The following is a 27,090-nucleotide window of genomic DNA, read 5'->3' on the forward strand; positions in this document are numbered from 1 at the left end:
CAGAAAAAGACAACGGCCTTGACAGTGTTAAATTCAAAGATGATGTTTTTCTTTTAAACATCACCTCTGATTTGATTCATTTGGAAGAGAAAGCACATTTCATTTACTTCTCATTTGATTGGACAGTTTCTCCCAAAAAGCAATATTTCAACTGAAATCAGTTCTGAAAGATCTTTTATGAATATACATAATGGAGAGGACGCCCATTAAATTTCCAGCAAAGTGCTGCCATTTTGAGTAAACAAAGTTCTCTCAGCAGGGTCATACACTGTGCCATGAATATGGTCTGCAAACGAATTACCACCCCGACATGTGTCAAAACAGATTTTAAGGAGAACAGCACCCAGTGGTAACCATGTGTTTTATCTACCTGTTAGTATGCAAAATCTGTATGCAATGGGATCCAAATTTATTCATTTATTCAGAAACCCTCAGAGAAATCAAAATCATTTGTTGGCCTTTTTTTGCCCGTCTGCAAATGAAATCTGAGTGAATACCATGTTTAGTGAGCCAGAAAATCAGCACAGGACAAAGCTATGGTGGGGTTTACATTTCAGAAAAGCAGGTATCATCTCTGCACAAATAAGTGATTTTTTAAACACTCAGACCTGCCAAAATTAGACTCAGTCCATTATTATGTGTCAGCATTTTAAGGAACTCTATATTTGGTATTTATTTTAGGTAATATCCATTCTTATACCACAACTGTAACAAGAGCCGGCTAGCGTAACTATCCTAAAAACAGCTTTCAGCTTGAAGAAAGGCTTTTAAAAGCAGAGCTATTGAATGGAGGCTTGAAAAGCCTCTGCAACTGGCTTTAATATCAATGCAACACAGCCAAGAGACCTGATCACAAAAGCAGCAAAGACCCAAACGTTTATTCAGCAAGTTACATAAGGAGAGGACAAACCCACACACAGCACATGGAACAGAGTACTTAAGAACCTTCCTGGACAAAAGCTCTTATGTTTTCATAGGAATTGAACCTTATCTCTTTATTTGAGGTGCTAATGGTGCACCAATTGGGCTCCAATTCTGAAGCAGTTTTAGACTAGGAGCTCATCTGTGTGTTTTTCTACCTCTTATAATCTGCCTCCAGTTTACACAGCACATCAAGCACTTCCATGACACTAATCCTGTAATTCACAGTACATTTATGAAGAGATTTTAGTTTAGGAGCTATTTTCTGCCAAGCAGGCCAAAATATTTTTAGCTCCATCGTTTTTTTTCCAGCAGTGAAGTATTCTGATTTAGAGTTAAGTAATGCCGTATCACATCCACAGCCTGGATGACTAAATGCATTGCTTTCACCCATTTAAAAAGAGAGCACAATCCTCTCTATATAGCAGAGGACAGATAATCTTTTGGCATCTGCTGACAAATATATTTAAAGAATGCCTAAATCTGTCTGTGCCAAACTTGGCCTGATGCCACCAGTTCACCATTGTTGGCATGCATACTGCAAATGAGGCAATCACAGCACTGGAGGAAGTTTCCAGTATTTTACTTCATGGTTTTCATCATGTTAACATACACATTTCCATCCTTTCACAATTCAGCAATAGAACTGAGACACAGGGTGGTAGACAACTTTTTGCATGCATCGTAAGTTTTCTTAGTGCACGTTATCAGTATTCTATTTCAATCACAAACTAGTAACTTACCTAGAATGAAACACCCTAGGATTTAGAGCTTATGGTTAGAGCAGCTGATCTCAATCGTACTATCTGGTGTTAGAAAACAAAGTGATACAAAGGAATCAATTAAAAGAGAAAAATAAGTGTTTTACCTCTCTTAATACTGTGCTTTTGTAACCCCGATAAAGTCCTTGAATACCCTGTAAGCCAACAAAAGAAAGCATTAGCTATAGGGAATTAGTTTGCCAAAGACCACAGTTTATCAGTGATTATGACGCAAACATTGTAGCCTGAATGTCAGACCTGAACTTCTTGCAAATTGACTATATTGATTATAGCATTGCATACTGCATTCCATGACTCACAGTACCAGAGGGGTTTATGCTCATTTCAAAGATCATTTAGCCACTGTTCATAATAAACAGTTATGGAAAAGAAGATATGCCTTACATTTAAAAATAAAATGACAAGAAGATACAGAAATACATTACTTCAAACTCTACTTGCCCAAAACTTTGGTCTAAAAGTATGCACTATCCCCATTCTGTTTGAATAGCCCATGCAAAAATGAACTCATAGGATGACAACTTTCCCTGACCACATTTAGTCTTGATTCAGAGCTTTTATCGAGACATTTTATATTTTTAACTAGCTGATAACATTAAAAACCATTACAATTTTATAAGTATGTAAGATTATATTAATTATCTTATAGGGCAGTTTATTCAAGTGTTTGGCAAAACCTAAGGTTCTCTGCCAGCTATAAAGAAGGGGAAAACCATACAGTTTTGAGAGCACCAGCTTTTAGAGCAGAATGACCAATCCATTCTTCAAGGAAGAAGTTTCAGTGACCCTCTTGTGCAGGGTTATCACAATAGTTTTTATTTACAAGCAAATAAAAATCAAGTGGATCATTTAAAGGTCATATTTATGGCTTCCTTTTCCTGGCCTTTACACACAGAAATATGTATAATATTTTCCCCACAGTATTTTCAGGAGCCACTTTCTCTTACGGAATAAACTTGAAAAATACCCCTTGTGAGACTCAGTAAAAACAATGGTGAACAGGTTTCTACAGGAAGGATCAGTGTAACTACAGAAAAGATAACAAAAGCCCTTATTTTTCAAAAGCTACAAATACTGGATAAGCACTCATTTCCAGAGCTCCTACAGAGCCTCTCTGAAATGGTGCCTTGAGGACACCCCCTCTAAAGCCAGCTACAAAAACTGGAAACCATTCAGCAAACTCTAGATACAGAGACTTGATCTTCTGTTTTCCCATAACATGGCATAAATACAAGGGGGCATCCAAGAAATCTGGAGAGGGACTTTTTACAAGGACATGTAGAGGGTAGATTTAGATTAGACATAAGGAAGAGGTTCTTCCCTGTGAGGGTGCTGAGGCACTGGCACAGGGTGCCCAAAGAAGCTGTGGCTGCCCCATCCCTGGCAGTGTTCAAGACCAGGTTGGACGGGATTTGAAGCGACCTGGTCTAGTGGAAGGCATCCCTGCCTGTGGCAGGGGGTTGGAATTGGATGAGCTTTAAGGTCCCTTCCAACCCAAACCATTCCATGATAAACACATGCAGAGCTTTGGAAACAGGAAAGCTAAATCCCCTTTTTAAATTTATTTTTTAGTGTAGATATTTCATATAAAAAGAAGCGGAAAGAGTTGTTTAGAGTGTGCATGTAAGTGCATGCACATGGGGAAGGTGGGGGTTTGGTTTCCTTCAACTTAACATGCCAATCACTTTTAACAGAAGAATAGATGGGAAAGTGCTGGGAGAACACAGAACTGGCATAAAGTTGTAGGAATGGTTCTGGACATGTATGGAACTGAGTGGAAAGAATGAAGTAACTTGCTCTGAACTCACCTCATGATACAAGGTGCGGGAGAGAATCTGGAGGGTACTCGAGGAAGGAGAAACCTGGGCCCTTTGTTTGACTACCTCGGATGGAACCCGTATGAGGCAGGCAACCTGCAAAAGACCCACAAGTTCAGAGAACAATTCCTTTTGCTGCCTTGCTCTTTATATAGCCAACACATTTGGAGATGGTTCCAAGCACAGAAAACTGAGAAACGAGGAAATAACTTCAAGTAATTACCCCAGCTGTACTTAACAGCTCTTGATGAGCAGCTCATGCATTGGCTCTGAACACAAAATTGTGCTTATAGAAAAGTGGAAGTCCCCTTGAAGATTTTAACTTCCAAACCAGAAACAGATTTGAGTGGGGAAAAAATAACAATGAAACCAGAATTTTGAAGCTATCCTGTCTTTTGGCGGCCACAGGAATTCCCCCCCACCCACCCCCCTTTCAGAGAGGTAAACTGGAAACGCAGGACTTGGAAGAATAAACTTCTTTCCTAGGTAGTTCCTTTGTGCCCCCTAGTGACTGACCTCAAGAGACACGGACGCACACAATATATTCAAGATTTACCTTAAAACACATTGGATTTCATTCAGTGTGAACCATCGGAGTGATCCTTTCCTACACAAGGGATTTACAGGCAAGAAAGGCCCCTGCAGCTGGATGTAATAACATGGCTGTTGACACAAAGCTCCAGCTTTGCTGAAAAACCCAGACCTGGCTTTAAAACGTTCACCTGCCACTTCAGCTTCAGGCAGGAATTAAGCTTGTGTGCGCATAATGTTCAATAAGGATCCTCAAGAGTTACAAACCTCTCCTCTTTCCAGAAAAGACCTGTTTACTGGCACTTTTAACAGGAGTTTGTCTTCAGCTGGCCTGAGAAATACTTAAAGCAGCGCTGGGACTGGTGGCAAAACACTGGGGACACTATAAGCCAGATATTTAGCCTTCCTTGTTCCCATCCTGTGCTGGCCTCAGGAACACACTGTGGTTCCTAGAGACAAAGATGATCACCGAGTACTTCAAGTCAAGGGCAACCCAAGTGAAAGCTGTCCATGTGAAGTGATAAACCCATCTGCTACCTCAAACTCGCATGTGCCAAAGGAAGTTCAGGAATTCACTGCCACATTGCACAGAAACAGTAATTTGAGCAATGACTTGTGGGTAACACAGCCCAAGGCTTAAGTTCCATTTTCACAGACAGACCACAAAAAAAAAAGTCTGTTATCCTGTTACATTCCTACAAGTTTACCAGACAACAATATCCAAAGTCATTACAAACAGATCTAACTCCATGTGCTCTTCAATTCTCAGGGTCAAAAATAACAAGTGACCCCAATCTGTCAAGAAAATAAGAACTGTCAAGTTTTTTTGATAGTTCAGCATAAATATTTATAGAACTTCATGCTTCATAACACTCCATGTCCTTATATTAGCTTTTTATTCCTTAAAAACATGGAGGCAGGAGGAAAGCTTTAAAAAGGCTCGGATGAAAACAATCCAGTCAATCAAGACCAGACAAAGAGCGCAGCATGGCTTTCTGACATCTGGGGTGCTGCAGTTTTGGCAGGAGAAGGGTGGCCTCAAAGTAATGTCTCCATTTCCCCCAGACTACTTGGGGTGCATTTCATTTCAAATTAACTTTGATGTTTCTCCCATTTGAATTTGTGCTTACAAGGGAGCGTGTGGCTGCACAAGAACAAAAAGAGTGATTACATTGTGCTGTTATGAAAGGAAATAGAGGCTCGTGTCACCCGGGCTGCGCTGTCAGATTGGCTCCATGGGGCACTTCTGGTACACAAAAAGCCACAAGCTGCAACTGCTAACATCAGACAGAACAGTGACATTTTCACTGTGCACCTGAATGTACAATGTGTTACCTGATTTGTTCCTACATTCATACCTTACCATCACTAACAATCCCAGCAGTCTTTTGATGTCGAACACAGGTCTCTAAAGGGAAGCATGCAAGATTAGGTTCACACCTATCTATTAGCCCACAAGATTTTAAAGACAGTAACAACCTGGGACAGATGGGTTCAGAAAAGTCTCAAATTCATTGTGCCCAGATCTCAATCACTGCAGCACCTTCCAGGCAATGCTGACAAAGTTAGAACATAATACACGTCTCCACAGTTTGATTTCTTAGCTAAATAGGGTCAAGCAGCACCAGTATGATAACACTGCACCAACAGAATTCATACTTAATCTGGAAGCTATAAGTAAATTGAACAAGCGAGGGTGAAATACAATTGTGCAGATGCTCTGCAGTCACCAACCACATACATGCTTTTTAGCTGCATCAACTACTGGACAAATAGATGTGGAGGACAGACAATAATGTGACCTTGCACAGTGGAGGCCCATTCACCTCCCTGGTCACCAAAAGCCCAGGAAGAAATTGCTTTTAAATCTCTTGGCTCTTCACATAAATGCAGCCTGTTGCTTGCCACAGGAGAGCACAATACAGCCTCTCAAACTCAGGCCATTCCTGGCGCATCCCACCAGATCCAGGGATGACCCTGTGACAAATTAGCTCTGTCAAACATCTGTAGAGCCAGCCATGGAGAGGGCACAGCAGTGTGCCCTCAGCTACCTTGCCTGACATGAAAGCATCAGACAACAGCACCCTGTTGATAGGGACCATGCTCATTCCCTTCTGTTAATGGGAGCAGAAAGTCAGAATCAAGACCCCCCCCGGGCCAAGCTCTTTCCTTATTTACCAGGTCAGGTAACCCAATATACCAGTTATCAGACTCTCCCCATGTCAGTGCACATGTATACATGCCATAAGGTCAGGAAAACAGTAACACTGAAACAAAAGACTCAAGGATTTTTAGATTTAAGCTTTAACAAAAGCCAATTTTACAGCTTTAAGCAAATCTACGATTACTTTACAGAAGAGGTATGCAGAAATGACAACACTAGCATCTGTTAACTTTCCAGCCTTTTAATGCCATAACCACTTCTGATCACGAGCACTGAATTTCAAAATCCTGTGTTAAATCATTACCAGCTCAAATGTGGCTCCAGTATTTAGATGCCAACTGAAGTGCATTTTTAATTTACTGACTTGCATTAGCCCATTAGGGACAAAAGCTAAAACTAGGCCTATTTTGTTAATATTTACCTATGTAATGCTAAACCAGCACATCTTCCAGCTGAAGGATACTAATTTTTCCTGTTGGTTCCGGGAAGCATTTTAACTTTGAAATACTCTTTGCATGCATCAATGCTGCCATCTCCTGGTTGGATTCATACTGAGACTAGATTTTCCTGATTGTTCTGACCAATGCCTTTCTTGACTCGCTGTGATGAGTGACCAGTGCCTTTAAGGTAACACAAATACTCTTTATATATACCGATTTAAACTGTTTCAGTATATCTGTAACCTGTTCCTACGTGGCCACAGCTAACAGAAAACAAGACCTGCTGCAAACAGCACCAGGAACCTGCACAAAGCCTCTTGCACGGGCTCATCTAAGTTTATTGGAAACACCTTATCCTCAACCACTACCTTATGATAGCTGCCAATCCTACTTAAGGCTAGAGCAGCTGTTCAGAAGGAGGCAATACTCACGTAAGCCATCAGCACAAGGCTACCAAACATCTTCCTTTAGACAATAACACAAGACACAGTCTGGTTGGACTAGGAAGATCCCATTGCATTGCCACTGCAAATTCTGGAGTAAGAACTTATCTACAAGCCACCATGACACCACTTGTAGCTCACCAGCAGGTCCTTGCTCCCCTATCCAACATATGCTGTCCTTTAGGCAAAGACAAACGTAAGACAACATCTTCAGAAAGGAGCATAATACCTCCTGGTCTTCAAAGCTGTATTATTATCTAAATGTTAACATATCCCATTCAGATTCCACCCTTTGTGCTCCAGGCTAACCATTCCCTACATGACTGGTTTTGTAGGATTTAGTAGAGAATCAAAGATAACGTGCATCTGTTTTTAGGCACCTACACCACAGTTCAAGCACTAACCTTGCAGGCATGATCTACACATGAGCTGTATCCAGAAGCACTTGAAAAACAACAGAGGAGGTGTTCTAGTTGCTATTAAGGGTTTATGTTGGGTACTTAACTTGGGTTGATGCACAGCAAGTTCTCAGCACTGGGTACACAGCTGGTACAACACTATTGACAGCTTTGGACCTCCAAAAGCAGCTTGAGAAAGCATTTCCTTATGCAGACTAGCAGCACCTTGCACAGTTAATGATTTGACCCATAGATCTTAAAAGCTCCCATAATCATATGGTCTAAACACTTATCTTTAATAAGAGAGATACTACCCGTGCTTTTAAGACACACCACTGAAGGGCAAATATTAAGAAGCCACTTTGTTAAGATGCTGGCACCTGATGCTCCTGGCTGATGAGCTGATCTGTTCTTTGCACTAGCCTGGGTTTGGGTGAGGATCAAGACCAAGGTTTTTTCCCCACTTAGTCATTAGCCATTCTGCTAAAAGCAAGAGAGTAGAGTCTGGGGACAAAGAATGGTTCCGAAATACATTAGTGGCTGGCGATTTAGGAACCTGCACTTGGTGACTGAGCAAATCTCTGGCTTGCACTGCTAAGCCTACTTTGGAAACTAGGTACAGAAATGTGTTAAGCTCCAGAAAACTTCTCTGTTACAGCTTTAAACCCTTCAGAATACCTTCTAAAGGACTTAAATTTTAGATTTCCCAAGCAGGAGGTTAGTTTTAATGACTTTATCTGTCTAAGCAGGCTGGGAAGCTTTAACTGATGTTCGCCATATAATTTAATACTTAATACACAACTAAAGGAACATACCTGGGGAAAGTTACTCTTAAATGTCATTTGTGTAAGTTTTTTCTAATCAAGTAAGAATCTAGTTTATGACACTATATGACTTTGTATCCAGGGAGCTAAACCTCGCAATACCTGTGCAAGATAAGCAGTAACCATTTGGGAGAAAAAGCTGCTGCAGAAAAATTACACCAAAGAGGCTATGACTTACCAAAGGATGTATCTTTAGGCTGCCATCAATCTGGTAACAAACATCTAATTGCTCACCCCATTCCTGAAGGTCAGGATTTTCTGCTCCAAGATAATGTAGAAAGAGCAAGAAAAACAGAGTAACTCTAAAACCCCATTCAAAGAGAAGATGCAACCAAGATATTATTAGTCATACTCCTGCAGACAAAAGCTACCTTATAGCTCAGGTTTGGTTAGGTGGTTTTCTGTTTGGCTGCAGCTTTTTATATTAAAAAATGCTTCTTCCCAAAATAGGTTAATAAATGACTGTCTGAGCATCTCAATTTTCTTGTCAGATACTCCCTTCCAAGTAGGAAGTTACTGTTTTTAATCTAAACCATGAAAAATGTCCTTTTCCATTCCTCAGATAAGTGAATGATTAAAACAATAGGTGTGTCTAAAATTAAGAGATCTTAAACTGCACTGATTTCCTTTGGATCCTGAAAAAGGATGGGAAATTTCCCTTCAAGTCAGAGGCTCTCAACAAACTTAGAATTCAGTACTGCAGCTTTCCATGCCTCTCTAAGCTCTGTTTGGAGATCTGTTCAGTACTTCAGATCTTACTGAGATTCCCCTCTCCGAGAAGGGGGGGGAAAGAACTTCTTTAATGCAATTTTATGAGATTAGCAAAGTATTTCATCCTCCCAATAACCGTTTCTAAACTCTGGTCACAACTCTTGGTTTGAGAATATTAGACAGCGTGGCGGGTGAGGAACATGGGATGGAGCTGTAGATGAATGGCTTCACCCTTTCCATTACCAGGAATACTAACAGAACAGTGGAGAAACATGAAATACATCTGTCATTTGGTTTCATATTTTTTTAAACAGAGAAGCCTGGACTGCTTCAGTTCAGACCATTATCAGTTCAAACACCAGTAAACCTTCACCTAAATAACTGCTGCCCTTTTGACCAAAACAGAATAAAAGCATAAGTTTCTGCAGTCTGTAGTTTGCTGTGGGTCACAAATTAAATTGTGAACAAGTCCTTTCACTTGTGCTTGTCATCAGGTTGTACTACCTGGTAAAGCATAACCAAAGTGGAGAATTGAAGCATTAACACCTACTTTAAGGAGGAAATTGTCTCCAGAGAGGACAGAAACTGCCCAGTATATGCACTGTCCACTGTTTCTGCTTTAAGTGCCAGCCCCAGAAAAAGAGTTCATGTTCCAAATAAAACCTCTGAATATGCTAATCTTATTTTCCCCTCCCACACTTACGCACATCAGTTAAATTCAGTCCTGCGCAAAGCTGCTGGGGTCATGAACAGGTGACTCCACTCCTAATTTAAGACCCATGGAGAGAACAAGTTTTGATTAATGGGCTCTGGATGGGAAAGTTTGAACAATGCCAGGCTCCTTGTCCCATCTTTTCTTCTGATGGGCACAATAGGGCCTTCATTAATTTAGCTGCAGTTCTCCTGTATGCTGGCAGGAAACATTCTTCAAAGAATAATCTCAGCCAGCAAGATCCCTCAGATCTCAGCATTTCCTAGAACCTGAAAACATACTATTTCAGAGATGAGACCATTCACAGGGACTGAAATGTTGCAAGCACTCGGAAAACCAGAGCTTCTGCACAAACATTTTCAACCTCCTCTAAGTTTCCACCTTAGATGTATTTACCTGGCATCTGCAGAACTGTCTTGTAGAGTGCCAGCTCATCCTGTCATTGTCAAACTTAACTCCTTATTACTGCTTTCCAGGGCTCCCTTCTTCCTGCTCCAGAGCATCACCTGCACCACCATACATTTCTCCCTTCACATGACCATCTTGTCTGAACATATGCACCCCACAGAAGTGCTCAGCTGGCTCCTTGTCCATCACTTCAGCAGCCCTCTCAGCATGGGCTTCTGCCCCTCTCCAATTCCTTTCACATGTGTGGCTCTTTAATTGCCCAGCTACGTGCTCTACAACTCCTGCTGTGGGTTTCCTGCCTACCTCTCCATTAGCCACATCAGGTACGCCTTCGAAAACTCCAGTCCTCAAGCAGTGGGTATTTGTGCCGAGTTCTTCTCGCAGAAAGGAGAAACTACTACCCCAATTACATCAGGCAACAGGCAAAGAACAGGGAAAGTTTCTGAGGGTGACAAAACTGACACTAAACACTTCTTTATAGAAGTCCTTCTCACTGCAAGTGTTTTGCAAGTTTCTGTGCTTTGCATAACTAAATTGGTCTTTCAAAGTTTAATCCATGTAGAGTTTTACAATCTAAAACTTACCTAAAGAGACCTACCGTTGTGCACACCTCTTTTGTACTCCAGCACAAAATAAGTGTCCCACAGATTCTGAAGTTCCTTGGTACAGTCACAAGCACTGGTTTAAACTCAAGTTGCAAAAATCAGACAGTTGAATAGCTTTGTAAGTCTTCCGTAAAAAGTCTTCCATAACCTGGTTGATGCTTGAATCATAAATTACTACTACATTTAAACACAGAAAGGCTTAAAGCCAAAGAGCAGACTCTTAATTCAACCTCCAGAATTTTCTGCCCAATCCAATCTCTCCAAGCAACTCTTTCACCGCTGAGAGTCTGTTAAACTTATTTTTAAAGGCTTAAGAAACTAATCATATCCACCAGCCAAACTGTTCTTTCAGCAAAAGTAGCATGGTGCAGCCCATCCAGCATAAAACTGTTTCCAAGGAGCCAAGTGGGGTCAGGCTGTGTTACAAGAGGACAAACATTAATGAGACTCCCGGCAAGAGAACACAGGCAATATTTTTTGCAAACACATTAAGTCTCCTGTTGAAAGATGACTGGTATTTTACTATTTGCTCAGTCTCTTGGGGTTACATTGGCCCAGAACACGGAAATTTCAACTACATTGTTTTTTATCAAGTATTTTCCTCTAATTGATCCCTTACTCTTTCCTACAGCCTTTTCACTTAAAGAATTACAGGCTTGTCCACATATGGAGCTATTCAGAAACTGTTATTCCCAACAAACCTTCTGCAGAACCTTACTTTCAAATAAATTTACCTTAAGCTATCTCAGACATTTCCAAAGCTGACTCTGGCAGAGTGTGTTGCAAGCCAGGAAATCCAGCAGGAAACACTTTTACATTATTTTTTTTTCCTCACTTACACTCTTTAACCCAAATTAGCTCCTCTACAGACATACATACATACAGATATTTCTGTATCAGCTGAAGGATATCAGCTCTAGGGTCAAAAGAAGAGAGGTGGCAACCATCAAGCTTCTACTCTTTACTGCAGAATAGCATGTCCTCTAAGCCCTGAACTGAGCAGGTAACCCAAAAGCAGCTGATGAAGAATATTCAATATATGCAGATAACATGGAGCATAAAGAGAAGCTCAGCGTGGCTGGCTGGTGAGGTGTTTGACAGTTCTTAATTTGCTGTTTCAGCCTTTAATTGTATGATGAATTTGTTGGCAGTATTTGTGGATTCATTGTTCCATTCATCTTTATTTACAACCAATTTTCAGCTGCAGCTCTAACTGGAGTTTCCACTCACTCTAACTATGCTCCTTCTTCACTAGCTCTTAATGACAGCAGTCACACCTTCACAACCATCTTCCAACCACTGCTCAACTATGCTTCTGCACAAGGATTTGGCAAACATCCTACAGCATCTGTACTGCAGACCTCACCTCACCTACCTTCATTTATGAATAGTTCAAATCACCATGATGTATTCATAAGACCACCTACACTGCTGCAACTCCCCACCACTGCTCATCTTGCCAGGGTCAGCATGTTCCTCTTCCCGGTGCCTATAGGTACCGAGGCACACACAGCACAGAAGACACAGTCACAGAAAAATGACAGACACTGATCAAGGTAAACAGCAAAAAAAGAGATGAAGTACTATGAAAGAGCTTACAAACTTTGACTGCGTCAGACTTTGGACACTACTTCGAATACTATCGTCAGCCCACTGGTTGAAAGCAGGTAAGATGCAAAGTAGACAACACAGCTTTTGGTTTTAAACAGTTTTGTCCATTTATTAGTTCAGTTCTTAGAGAAAGGATAGTGAAAAATTCAAAGCCATTATTGCAAAGTCTAGACACTGCAAGTACTAAATCATTTCTTTGTTGCAGCACATGATCTTCTTGGGCTTACAATGCTGTAAAGCCCTGACCAATTATCCTGCTGGAGATTCCCTCACAATATTACTGAATTTGCCCAACTCATGCTACTGCCTTGTCCTCAGAATGGGCATTGATAGCAACTTCCTTCTCTGATCTAGCCAGTTACTCTCACAGAATTCATACCAATACAACTCTGGAGATTTTTTTTTTTGTTCTATTAAAGCAAAACTAATTAATAGCTTCAAAAAGATATTGCCAAGGCAGAAGGAAGGGGATCATTCTTAAACAGAGAGCGATAGAAAATGTGACGTTGCCCATCGTATCTAATAGATGGCATGCGCTTTCCTTATTTGAATTAAAAGCACACTCAAAATGTCATTCTACAGAACCATGATTTGTAAACTTGCTTGCATTTAGGCTTGCTTCTAAAAATCAAGTTAGGACTAGTAGAGAAATCTAGCTGAATTCACCAGAAAGATAATTCCTGCATTAAGAAGCTTTCTTATTTGACACATCGCAACAGCAGATAAAAAAATTCCCAAGTTATTAATACTGACGGTCAGATGCTAATCACAGATGAACCACACACTTTGCTCGTATCACTAAAGTATCTTAAGTGGCAACACACAGGAATACACAAGTGAGCTTGGAATTTCACCTTGAAATACCTGTCCTCACCTTGCCCTGCGGAGCTGCATCATCCCCTCTCCCCGTTTAAGTGACAAACGGTTGGGAGTTTCAAGTTAAACGGATTCACCATCCATCCTTCCTCAAATTGTGAAGAGCAGTGTGAGGATATGCCAAACTCCTTCTTGCTGAGGAAAGCCAAACCCATCATCTTCTAAGGGAGCAGTCCCTAGCTAACCCTTGAGAGCTCTCTCAGAACACAGACAAGGGTTCCATCCTTTCTCATAATCTTCGTGCTCCAGCAAAGCCCAAGTTTTGGCATTCTTGCAGTCAGACCAGAAACACCTTTCTAGGCTCATGAGCTTGTCCAGCATTTCTACAACTCAAGAGACCATGCTGCTGAGACACTGAGACAGAACGAACACAAGCCAGGTGAGGAACTTAAAGTGTCATGGCTACATGATCTTAAAAACGTAACAGGACATGCAGGCATCGTGGCACTAATATGACCAGGCAGCTTTCAGGATTTGAGTTACTCTCTCTGGTACTACAGCATGGTCTGTAGACACTTTACTACAAGCAACCTGGGATCTGGCAGCCTTGGGGATGCTCTGCACAGCGTCAACACATCCCTACTGCTGTATTCCTAATGTACTCTGGAGTTTTACCCAAGGACAAAAGCAGCTCAACAACTTCACATAATCAACTTCAAGAACCTGATCACCACCACTAGCTGCCAAAGGGACAGGACATCTACCTCGCATCCTGGTTTTCAATTCTCCCCAACCTTCCCTCACAAGTTGAGCTGGAGGTCAAAGTAAAACAAGACAAAAAAAAAAAAATCACCAAATGTAGCCAATCAAAAAGAAACTTTTTTCATCAGAAAGTTAAGAGCGATCCTGATATTTACAAGCAACAGCTTGAAACTTTCACTAAATATCTTGCAAAGCTCAGATCGTAACCATAACAATACCTAAACATTAACTGGAAAATGCTGTTGTCAGCCTTCTCTAGGACATGATCCAAACGACTTTATTCTCACCTCCGTGGAAAAGCCAGTGGGATATAAAATTAACTGTGCTGAATCCAACCACTTTGGCACTTATGAAGGAAACCTCATCGGTCAAACTGGGACAATCCTAAACTTCTCCCATGAAACCATGTCTGCGGGAGGCTGGTGGAAAGGCCCTGAGGGGGACTTCTCTTTATCAAGGTTTCTTTTAATTAATAGTATACACTGTCACATTAAGCTGATATAAACTCCATATAAATCAATCTGGAGCTGTACAGTTAACTCTGGATCTGCAAGACGCACCCAGTTCCTATTAAAATGCACACCAGGAGGTTAAATACACTGCTCCTTCTCAGAGTTACTTACACTGCCTTAGAATATTAAAAGTAAAGTTTTAGAACATCTGGTTTTCCTTTCCACTCCCTATGATATCATGTTTTCCAAGCACATTTGGCAGCTCACAGTAAAGATACAGGCAGACTAAACATACAGGGTAATGCAGAGTCAAGATGAAAATCCAAAGCCCTGGATGCAGCAAGTGTGTTTCCTATCTCCAGATTTCAGTTACACAAGTGGTAAATAAGGGTTTTCCCCACCCTTAATAACTCATGTATACTTCAACCTTCTTCCTTGATGAGATACCATATAACTGCCCTCCACAGTTTCTGTGCCTTTGTAAATAAGCTTTCACGCATTATGGGATATTCAGAGTCCCTATACAGCAAGATTCAGTTATAGGGAAAAAAAAAATCATGTTTAACAGGGTCAGACTTTGCATGTACTTCTCCTTATCTCATTCTGGGAGATGAGATTCACCTTCTATGTTCCCCTTGCCTAGAAGGGGGGAAAAAAAGCCCACTGCAGGCACTGCTTTTTATGGCTTGGTTTTGTGCCTCCTAGCCTAGAAGTCAGAAATTAGATCAAATGCATGTTTTCCATGATTTTACACAGGCTGTAAACAACACAGAAAAGTGGCTGTAACAAAAACTAAGAGCTGCCATTTTACTGATTCCTCCCATGTATTTTAATACATCTTGATGCAACCTTTGTATTGTTTCCTTTTCACCTATTGTTTTTACTGAGCCACATTCAAAACACAGATTAGTCAGCATGAACATACCTCTAAGGTTAGTACATACCCACATTTTATTGATGCACAAAAACCTAACTCATTTATGCTCACCAGTGAAGGAACAGCAAACCTGGAAATCCAACATCAGTTTCTCGCCCCAAATCTTAATTTCTCCTTTTTTGTAAAAGGACGGTTTGGAAATGCAAAGGGATGCCTTGAGAATCCTAACATGACACAGTCTTTGGCTTATTATTTAACAGCAGTTTATATCATTGTAATTAGTAAAGTGTACAAAAGAGGAAGAGTACATCTTAAAAGAAACTACTGACAAAATAGTCCCAGAGGTTATGCCCTGATTAAAACTTAATAACTAATCAATAAAACTATAGTTATAACTTTCACCCTGATCCAATTTGGAATGGTTTATTTATATGAGTCATCTAAGATTTCATATAAAACAAATGTGAGAAGATCTTGCTTTATGCTATTTTTATTACAGGTTTATTGTAGCAAATCTCTAAATCCCCATCTCAATTATTTTACAGCTTAGTTCTCCCATCACACCAAGAGGAGCAGAAAACCTAGCAAAAAGCAAAATCTTATTAACTGAATAATAGCTGTTACGGCACTGCAGTTTCCATACCATAAAGTCATTTCAATGGCTATCACTATGAATTTCCCTGGCCATACAGTAGCAAGAGCCAAGCATCTAAAACAGCTCTGACCAACTCCTTTAACTCTGCTGCATCTCTGTTTATCAGCTTGAAAATGAAAGGAGTAAGTGCCTGAGCTGTGATGCTCACAGGACCACAGACCACCTTGGAAGAAAACAGGCAACAGGTTCTGTAATCATGCAAGGAGTCATCTGCAGCCAACTGCTGATAAGTCACATCCAGTTATAATTTTCCCACCAAAACCTCACAGGCAGAGGCAGTATATTATAAATAACCCACTTGTGAAAGAAGAGACTTGTTTTTCAGTGGATTTTATCACAGAGCACTGGTACCTCGCTATGAGCCCATCTGTTATTTCACTTGATTCTGAAACAGCACTTGAGAAGCTTAGAACCCCTCTTGGATCTGCTGGTCCATGAGATATCAGGCTAACAAATTTATCAGGGCTACGCATTGCCATAGTGATGAAGAACTTCACACTTATTTCTAACAGCTTTTAGAGAATTTCTACGGAAGCAAGTTCTGTGCATTGCCTGAAGTTAGAAATCATGGCCTGACAGCACAGGCTCTAACCAAGATAGAAAAAAAAACCCTATCTGAGCCAGCAACACAAACATATTCCACACAGCCTTAAATCACCTTCTATCTACTCACACCTATAACCACTACCAGAGTGGTTACAGGGTGCTATATTCACCTATCTTCATGTGCTTGGTGTGTTAAATTAAGTTCCGTGGCTAAGTCCCATTCAATTTAATCAGAATCATTTCTACAGAAGAATAAAAATTACTTGGGAATCAAAGCAGAGCTGAACTGCTTCCTGTGGGAAGTGGCTAGGCCATGCTGCTATAACAAGTCACCTTGTGCTAAGTTAAAATGGCACAGATCCCTCTGAGGGATTTTGGTGAACCTGGAATATATTTTATTCAGATAATCCAAAGCAACCATGCTCTTTCTGTTTGCAAATAACCTCAGGAACAGTTATTAAAAACACCATATACAAGCTTCTAAGATAAAGCACCTTCACTATTCACCTACAGATATGTTTGGGTCTGGATCACACAGGAACCATCATCATTTGATGACATTGAGAAGTGCTCTCTTTCAACACTTGCTACAATCCAAATAGACTTTGCTAGAACACCAAATTCTAGAACACAAAATGGAGTGTCACATACTAGCTCTTGTTAGAAGTGCTATTAACTCATTTATTCACTTTGAAACAATCCTTACAAGTGCCAACACTTCATTAAAAAACATAAAGTAATTTTTATGAGGACTTTCATGAGTATAAAGATGGTCAACACTCAAAAAGTAAGATATGACACGAAACCTGAGGTTTCATAACTGAATGATTTCATCTCCTCCCACAGACACAATATAGGACCTTCTTCCCACAGACACAGTATATGATCTTCTTTCTTACCACTTCTGCGAGGGAGGCAGCCACCATGTGTGTTGCTGGAGCCAAGGAGGATGCAGAGCCATGGTGCAGCATGGATTTCACATTCTCATAGGTGATAAAAAACGCAGCAGCTGAAATTCAAGAACACATGCAGTCATTCAACTGCTCTTCCAGCACCAAACTAGCACAAAAAAAAAAAAACCAATAAAAAAAACATTTAGAGCTAGACTTTGTCACTCATTATTCTGCACATGTAGTTCAAAGCAGGATTTCTTCCCCCAAAATGGTACCAGTGAAGTCTATAGGATAATTCCTGCAGAAGTTTAAGCTTTTGGCTATCACTGGAAAATCTCCTATTAATATCAAAGATGCCAGGACTTTAAGGCCATTCTTAGTACAGAGATAAGGAAAGATGTGTTATGAATTAGTCATGAATGTCCAGTAGGTTGGGGGGGGGGGGGCAGGGGAAGGTACCATTCCTAGGTAGGAAGGGTAGAGAGGAGATTGTTAGATTGAATTAGATGGTCTTTATGTACATGAAGGGGAACAATCAGTAAATTGAAAAGGGGGAAAAAATTAACTAACCCAAAAATCATCATGGTACATGACATAAGTCTCTACCCTGCAATGTGTAAAACTGTTTCAGTAGCAGTTATTAATAACTTCTTCCTAGCTATTGTCAGTTTCATATTTCGCACTCTAGCTCCAAAAAAACCATTCTTCCAAGTTTCTGAAGGACTTGTAAAAGCCCTGTTCAGTGAACAAGAAACATACAAAAATAGAGCACAGCAATACCAGCCATGTTTATTCACTGCAAAAGTCAACTACAAAGGCATTTGCACCTTAAGGGTTACTCCTGCTCCAAAAGATAAGTTCTCACTCATACTTGGAAAGATAAAACCACAGTTCAGATTCTGAAGATGTAAATCATGAGAAAACTGACATGTCTTGCAGGGGAACAGATTTTAATTGTGAAGAAGGGCTCTGTGAATTGCTTTCGGTTAATCAAAAGATGCTTATCACCTCAGAAGGAGATAACAGAGCAGACAAGATAAAGAACTGAATTTTTTTGTATCACCTTATGAAGGACATCAAACATCTGAAGGTATCAGTGGATTTGTTAGCAAAGTTTTCCTAACATTCACTACTGACAGCATAGCCTGTTGTTCATTTATCCCTCCCTACAAAGACTTAGATGACTTTTTCTCTGCAGGGACTACAAGCATTTACTTTTTTAAAAGCTTCATTTTCAGAAGTTTTCCTGATGTCTTATCATTTTAAGTGGTGTAGTTGTTTCCAGGAGAAAAAGACAAGCAGAGCATCCCCACGGCAACGAGCTCAAAGACCTCCAGTACTCAAACACTTTGAATTTCGAATCATTCCAAATGGTCTGACAGAGCGGGTCATGACAAAAGGACTATCAAGACTCAAGCCCTCTTTGGCACCCAAAAATGCTTCAGGGTACCCCTGTAAGTAAGGATAGTAAGGAATGATTCCAAGGAGTAAGGGCTGCTTTTCTGACTAAACATGCAGCAACCTTCATTCCAGGCTTGCTGAAAGAGCTTGTTCAACTGTGCAGTTCTAGCAACTGCTCTTCACAGGTGGACGTGGACTCACAGAATCTAAAAATCACCTGCAGGAGAGGAAGCAATGAGCACAAATGTCCTAAACTATAACAGTTCCTACTTAAGGACAACAAAGAATAAGCCAAAGAAAATTTACCATTTGGAAATGATCCTATAGCAGTAGAAGGAACACCAGCATAGATGCCACGAAAACCACCAGCCTTCCTAAAGCCTTGAGGACTCTGCAGTCTTGTTTTTACAGTATCCAAAGGAAAAAGGATCAAGTCAACACAGACACCAGCAACTCCACCAGCCTTCAAGACAAAACCATAGAGTAAAGTGCATTAATATTCATAGGTGTGAAGCTGTGGTGCTTATGTGATAACTGAGGCAAGCCTAAAGCAAAGCACAACTGACTGGATCCCTTCTGAGGTCAACTTATAAACTGACAGAGTTACACAGATCTCAATAGCTTTATAGCTATAACAAGGAGGCTTCAACAAGAGAGAAAGTAATAGATATTACAGCTTTAAAAACCATTTTTAAGGTATTTTCAAAACAATTTCAGTGTTTCAGATAGTACAAAGTAACACTTAACACCTAAACATAGAAGCAAGACAGTGAATGCCACTTACCAATACAGGACAGCACAGAATGATCAAAACCTCTATGAAGTTGTGTGATAAGATCAGGGAAATACAGAAGCAATTCTGCTTCACCCTAAGCATCTCTAGAAAGCACTTTCCCATTTTTTCTAGCAAACTTCTTCATTTAAACTATCAGGCCTCATTTCATTTGTTGAGCAAAGCCTGAAGTAAAACTGATTTTTCTTTTGCTGTCAAAAGTCCATAGAGGAAAAAAGTCGTATTAAAAAAAATGTTTTCAAAGGTCTAAGAAAAAATGGAAAGTTTTCACCCACAGCAACTCTTATAACCAAACCCTAAAAAAATCAGTTTCAGCTAAAGCCATCCTTTTCCATTGTCTGTGTTTCTAGTTGACTTTCTTTAGTTTCCCCAGGACATAGCTATAGAAAAAAACCTATTTGTCAAAAACAGGAGGAGGAGACTAAAAGAAGTATGAAAACTCATTTCAAAAGAAAAAAGTATGAACAGTTACCATTAACCTATTATGATTAATGATTATAATTCAGAACAGAAAACAGAGTCTGAAGTCTACCCCATATAGAGCAGCACACAAGAAACAGCTGTGCAGGTTTTTAACTGCCTGAAAACAAATCACGTGTGTTTGATTGGGTTCTCTTCAGGGCCAACAGAAGATTCACAGAGATGCTCACTATTCACTACTAAACTTTGAATCAATAAGTTAATTACTCTTTTAATCTAGTTGGCTACTTTGCATGCATTGATTTTTTTCATATTTTTGTCATCAAAATCCTTATCTGCTCAAAATAACATTGATCAGATTTAACCCAGCCATCTGTTAAAACACGAATCAAAAGTTACTAATCACTTCTTTCATTTTCAAAGTTCTGTATCTCAAATGTCATTTAAATTCATGAAACAGCTAATAGAGCCCCTACCAGAGGCCGGCAATACCTGGGGGCTTATACCATCTGGAGAAAACAGTAAAGCTTTTTAGATAGCAAGACAGCTGAATGCACCTTTTCCCCCACCTTTCTGTAACAACAGCATTATTAAATATAGAACAGCTGAAAAACCTTTACCAGGAGTTGAACATACCCTTAAACTTAACTCCATCAAAGCAATTAAGCAAGACCAGGACCTAATTCAAATGCATTGAGCCTTGCAGCTGGCAGGGATCTGAACCCTCCCAACAGGCACAGGTCAGCAGCTCTCCTCACACTAGCTAAGGGCACCTCACCCGTGATTTTCCACGCAGAACCCACAGCAGTCACTGGGGTAATTCCAAGAAGGTCCTTACCTATGGGGACACCTTACATGTGATGCTGCCGGGTGAAAACATCGAGAAGTAACTTTTAGGGGGAGAAATGATTCACAAAGGACCGTGCACGCACCCAGCGCCTGCAGACAGCCAAGAAGAGACGAACCAAGGCACCGGCACCTGAGGCCGCCGCGTCTCCTTGGCAACGGGCAGGCCCGGACCCCGCTCACTCACCGCCAAGGCCGCCCAGGACTCCCGCGGCTCCATGCAGGGGTGGCGGCACGGAGCGGGCACACAGCGCAGCACGAACCGGCTACCCCCCCGCCGCGGAACGGGGCTAGATCCCCTGCTCCGGACGCGCCCCGGACGCGCACACGGGCGCAGCCATGTTGCTGCCCCTGACCCGCGGTCAGGCGGGACCGTGTCGTCACAGCGCTTGCGCGCGGCGGAAAGCGGCACCGCTAACGTGAGTTGGGGGCGGTTCCTTCAGCCCCGCAGTAGAGCGGTGTGGAAACTGCGCGTTAATTAGCAGTCGGCGTTAATCAGTTAATACGTTGTTGCTGAGCGTTGATTAGTGGGTAAATCGCTGAGCAGTAGCAGCTGTGCCGCTCCGGGAGAGGCGGGAAGAGAGCTGCCCCCGAGGGGCTCTTGGAGGTAGTTGCTCCCATGGCTTTTTCTGTTCTCGCGGCCTCTCAGAGCAAACCTACGTCCACTGAGGAAAAAAAGGCATTTCTGAGGGAAAAACATTCGTGAAGTCGCTTGGGGGGTGTTTCCTCAACCCATGTCTGCAGCATGGTCCTGGTGCTGTCCTGTGCAGGCTCCCTGTTCGTGCAAACAGATCAGAAGGACATAGAATCATCGAATCAGCTAGGTTGGAGAAGCCACTTAAGGGCATCAAGTCATGAGTAAAGCTTCCTGGCCAGGGACATCTTTTCCTGCCTGCTCTCAGGAGGTGTGTTGGCTCTCGCTGGAAGGGAAAGTGCCATTTTTCACTCGCATCCTGTCGGGAACACCTTCGCGTTTTGCATTTGTGTCTCATGGAGGAATCTCCTCCTCTGCAAAGGACATTCAAATCGGCAGTGGTTTCAAAAGCTACAGAGAGGTCTTTGGCACAAAGTCCTCACGTAACCCTCACCAGCAGGAAAGCACACTCGAGCTTACAGGAAGTGCGATTCCAGGGGAGGGAGAAGGGATAAATGTTGGAGAGCACTGCAGTGCATGTGGAACCAGAACATCACCAGGCTTCAAGTCAAAGTTTCCTTGGCTGCAAGCACATCCCTTGGGGTGAGGTTTGGGTGTTGCAGCTGAGGATGTGACAATGGGTCAGCATCAGTGACTGCCTTCAGGTGCTCAGCTCCCCTTCATCAGACTGCTAATGGTGTTTGCAGGTGGGAAGCACCCACCTGCACATTCCCACACCTGCCCACAGCAGCATAGTGACTGAGATCAAAGTGGAGATCCCAACTCCAGCAAATTTATTACAGATCTTATGCAACACCGATTGTTGCAGATTGTGTTCTGAACTGCCTCAGTCCCCAGGTATAAACAATGTCAGAATAGCCTTCATTTCATTTAGTTTTCATTTAAGTGAAAAGCTCAGAGCTCTGCAGGCAAAAATAGAAAGAAGCTGGATGTATTATATTTCTCAGCCTCCTTTGATTTTAAGGCAGCTCCTTGGTTTCCTGGTCCTAACTTAATGATTTTTACAATAATCTGTTGGGTTATCAGTCCTGAGTTTTAATTTTTCTTGTGCTCATCAAGGATCACTTCTTGTTTCAGATCAGGACATGATCACATAAGTGGAGTCTTTTGACAGCTGGTGATAGTAATGTCCCCACCAGAGCTGGCTGACCACCTTTCTTCCAAAGCCTGTGATGTTCATGAAGCCAAAAGCAAGCCAGTTTGCTGTCCTAGGAACTGATCCTGAAAACTTTGATTCTGATTCCTGGAAGAAGCAGGAGCCATGGCTACATATTTCAGCTGTAATATAGCAAAGACTGGACTGTGAGCAGTTATACCCAGCAGAGTACCTGGGTTTCCAAAAGAACCCTGCTGTCTAGACAGAAACAAAAGTGATTTGAAATCCACCATTTCCAGCTGATGTTCTGGTAATTGGCTAAACAAACAAAAGGAGGAAGTTCCTCATTTTCCAAGTCCATGTCCATCACTGAATTAGGTGCATCATTAAATCAGGTGCTTTGGAACAATCCTGAGGGAAAAATCTGACATCTGCAGTAAATGAGGCATGCCTTTAGAGTTACTGCTATCCCCATACAACCTACTGATGGCAGCATTTAAAACGAGACCTCATTTCCCACGTGTGCCCAAGAGGTCTCTGGATGTAAAGGTTCTTGGGGTCATAGCAAGCATTTTTCATATTGTGCAGTGCAAAGCTTTCAAATACACTGTGCGACTCTTATTTATCACCTTCTGCCAGAAGAACTGCTCCTGCATCGTAGAGGTCACAACCTCCTATTGTTCCAAGCCACTGTCCCGTCTTAAATGAACAAGTTCTGCTTAATGCCGCAAGCCAAACATTAATCTTCATGCTACGTCCTTCAGTGAAGTCCCCCTGAGCTTTCAGAGTAAGTTGAGTGAAAAAAAGAGATTTGTTTTCTTGTGTCCTTTCTTTCTTGCCAGAAAACACTGCAGGTGCTCCCCAGCATCTCCACTGCAAGTGAAAAAGGTGGGCTTAGCAGAAAAACATAGCACAGGCAGATGAAGCATCTGACTGCACCCGAACAATGGGTGTCTGTGGTCCCATTCCTTAATTCAACCCTGTTTTCAGCTTGTTTGTGGTCTTGTACCTTCTCCCAAGCCTGGTTTCTGCTGTGGCTGAAGGGCGAGCTGGGGAAGCTGAGGAACAAGCCACACTCTGCTTTTCCCAAGCACTACTGGTGCAATACCCTATACCAGAGGAGAATAAATAGTTGTGTCCATACTGACTCTGCCAGCTCCAGAGCAGGTTGTTAGCCACTGGGTTTTTGTTCAGCTGTTTCTATCTCCTTATTTGTTCCCTTCTCTCTTTCTCTGTAAAGAGTAGCAAGAGTACTTTTAAAAATGACCATTATGCCTACAGCACCTCACTTGCTTCCTTCAGCATTTGCAGTGCCTTGGCAAAAGATGAGAAGTTTTTGAATTACAGTATGATAAAGAACATATTGCATCTTTGGATGCACTGAGTGGGATATGAGCTGCCAACAACACAGCAATCCTCTAGTTTATACTCTGCAACAAAAGAGAGATCATAGGGAATGAGTATCAGCCACTGTAGGTCCTCTTTGTCAGGGCTACTTAAGCAGTATTTTGAATCGATTTCATATTATTAAACCTTCCACTGGTACAATGCACATGTACAAAAATGCCTCTAGCTGTATATCTATGTATCTGTAGACATGTCTAAATGTTTGTGTGTATTTCCTCTCCCAGTCTCTAGCTGCTAAAGGATGTCTGACACCAGCAGCAGAAGATGTATTGATCTGGTCATAACAAATTAAGGCTGCTGAAGAGCAGATGTTAAAAACAGACTTCTTGGCATGTATCAGCCCCTGGTGGTATCAGTTGCACACATGTTCCAGTTTATTTATTAAAGCCATTGCTCTCTTCATTCTGTTTATCATCTTTCTCCTGGGCAATTCAGGCACATCCAAACCAACCCTTTCCAGTTAGTCAGCTCTCCTTGGATGTGAGTTTTGCTTCAGCTCGGACAACACCCTACAGCTCTTCCTGAGAAACAACCAGCCCATCCCACTGTTCTTAAAAGCAGATTGAAATTTATCAGCTGCAGAAAATTACCCTGGCATCAATACAGTGAAAATAAAGACTCGGGAATCTCTGTAATTTGTGCCTAAGCAGGTACATAATGGGGTCAGGGAGGCCATCTGGAGGGGGAATTTCAGTTCTGTGGGCACATGGCACCCAAGAGGCTGTGATGCACCATAGGAGCCTATTGTGGCAGGAGGGGCCTGTTAATTGAAAGAATAGGAACAAAACACAGCCCTTTGTCCATCCAAATCTTGTTTATCCCATTTTATTGCAAACAGATGCAGAGCTGTGAAATTAATGCAGAGCAAAGGGACTTCCTTGAGATCACACCAGTGCATCAGAGAGCAGTGTGGTTTCCATGCATTAGATAGGTGTGACAATGGTCCTTCTGCAGGTCATCACCAGCCTCCTTGAACATTTGATACTCACATACTCCTGCCATATTCTCGGGGAAGCACAGGCTTATGTTCTGCAGTTTATTTCTGCCAGGAATAAGGCACAATGCTCTTGGCCACAGCTTCATTATGGTAAAATTCAAGGCCCTTACTCAAGGAAGCAGAGTCCTGTGCCCAGGACTGGTACTCAGCTTCAGCAGCCCCCCCATTGCCTGGTGCCCCACCTCTGCATACTCAGCAGCTCTGCTGCAGCCCTCTGCCCACTTCCCTGGCTGCTGCATGTGCTTCTAGAGCTGCCTACTTCAGAAGGATGAAAAAGAAATATTACCCTGATATCAAGCCAGCAGTGAACAGCTGGATCTGGACAGGCAACAGTTTTTCCAGCCTCTCCTCATTTTGTCTGTCTCCCTTTTTTCCTGCTTTAACCCTCCTGCAAACTACAGGGAAGGGTTGTTTAATATGCATTTTAGATCATTTTTTGCTCCTCAGACACCAGAAGCTCCCCCTCACATTTACAGTAGTGTTCTCTGTTCTTAAGAAATCTGGCAGGTTTTAGAAACTTTGCTGAAATACTAATTGCAGTAAATTTTTATGGAAACAGATGGGGGAACCAGACAGCCAGAAATTTAATAACTCCTCTGAGTACTTAGCAGCAGAAACACCAGTCCCCAAATTCATTAAGAAAAAGAAGTGATTAATGATGATATGGATTTTGAATAATGATAGAAAGCCTTAAACTGTACAACTTTCTGATGCTCCTCATTTATTGTGCCTTATTGGCTGCCTGGACTACTGAAGATGAAAGGGCTGGGGAGGACAGAGAACATATATTTTAACTTCTGGGTAAAATAAGTGAAATAATGATCCAGTGGCAACATAGTGATCTTTTCCATGTGAGCACGTGTTCCAGAGACTCCCTGCACTTAGTCCTACAGCACAGCTGAGTTAATCTAATCTTTCCATTTAGCACATAAGAGAAATGGAGGAAAATCTAAATTATGCCTGCATTTGTGGTTACAGTCCAATCCCCGGACACTGGAATCACTCACATCTGTTCTCAGCTCATTTTATGGGCTGCTGCAATGACTTAATTGACTCAGGAAGCAGAATTAAGAAAAACTTTGCAACAGGATGGTCCTAAACTCCTAAACAGTTGTGCCTTTCCAAATGGTCCCAGTGGAACGTCCCTGACGTTTCCAGAGTGCCTGGAAGCAGGACACTGGGTTCCTTCAGCCACTGAATTGCTTGAGTCATTCTGGTGATTTAGTGCCTTCCTTTTTATAGGAGAGGATTAACAGATCTGATCTCTTCCAAAGGCTGCAGCCAGTGTTAATGAAACATGGGATGGGCTGTCCTCTCCTAGGAGAAGGAATGGACATCAGTGCTGAATCCTCTGACCCTCCCCTTCTAACCAGTACAGACCATTAGTACACCAAGGTCATCCTGGTGGAGGCCTAGCATGACCCCTTGGACTGTTTTGCTGGACCTTTCTAAGGAAAAGACTCAAGTAAAATTGGATTTCCTTGAATTTCATGGTTTTGGACAGCTGGACATTGACCCCTTCTTGTTCCATGGGGATGGATGAATCCTTTATCCCAATGCTGTGGTCCAGCAGTGCCATGCAGTAGCCTTGGCTCCTGGGAGAGGTGTGTGAATGACCCAAGATCTGCTGCTCAACTCCAGCAGCCTCTTGGCAGAAATAAATTGCAATTGGTTTTGTACAGAGCAATATTTTAGAGAAATCAGTTCGTTGCCAACTGTTTGCTCAGCTCAGAGTTTTTATCAGCTAAATTCCCTCTCTAGCTCCCAGGGAGCAATGGCTGATAGGAAGTGCTTGCATTGACATATAGAGCAGCCACTGTGGCCAAAACGATCCACCTATTGGGAGGTGCTACTGAAGAAAGGAGCTCAAGGGCTCTTTGAACTGCTGAACTTTAGCATGTAAACTACAGCTATTCTCTAAGTGTAAACTGTGCAAATAATAGCTTGCTTTAAAAAAGCATGCTATGTGTTTGGCACTCTGTACTTCATATAATTCATTTTTAGTATCATTTAATTCAAAGAAAAGTCTTTTTCAGTCTGTTTTGGCTACTCAGAGATGGACAAAGAAACCAAAGTACATTTATGACAGAGTAGGGAGAGGGAGCAA

At 41.7% G+C, this 27,090-nt stretch overlaps 1 protein-coding gene across 3 annotated transcripts in view; it reads right to left on the minus strand.

The window, feature by feature from the left end:
• SLC25A26 (solute carrier family 25 member 26) overlaps nt 1-21,231 on the minus strand; it is an 83,360-nt gene extending 62,129 nt beyond the window's left edge. Inside the window, exons 1-5 of one of the 3 annotated variants that reach the window (XM_061455816.1) lie at nt 21,016-21,231; nt 19,076-19,232; nt 17,375-17,484; nt 3,512-3,616; nt 1,790-1,837 (exon numbers count right to left, since the gene is read on the minus strand). In XM_061455816.1, coding sequence (XP_061311800.1) covers nt 1,790-1,837; nt 3,512-3,616; nt 17,375-17,484; nt 19,076-19,232; nt 21,016-21,048 — 453 coding nt within the window. In that variant the 5' untranslated portion in view covers nt 21,049-21,231. The remainder of the gene's footprint in view (nt 1-1,789; nt 1,838-3,511; nt 3,617-17,374; nt 17,485-19,075; nt 19,233-21,015) is intronic. The other 2 variants (XM_061455817.1, XM_061455818.1) reach the window with 2 other exon arrangements.
• Between the last annotated feature and the right edge of the window lie 5,859 nt (nt 21,232-27,090).

Source organism: Pezoporus flaviventris, unplaced genomic scaffold, assembly GCF_033815535.1.
Source record: "Pezoporus flaviventris isolate CSIRO_AGI_PZ_B2104156 unplaced genomic scaffold, CSIRO_AGI_Pfla_v1 ptg000021l, whole genome shotgun sequence".
Classification (NCBI taxonomy): Eukaryota; Metazoa; Chordata; class Aves; order Psittaciformes; family Psittacidae; genus Pezoporus; species Pezoporus flaviventris.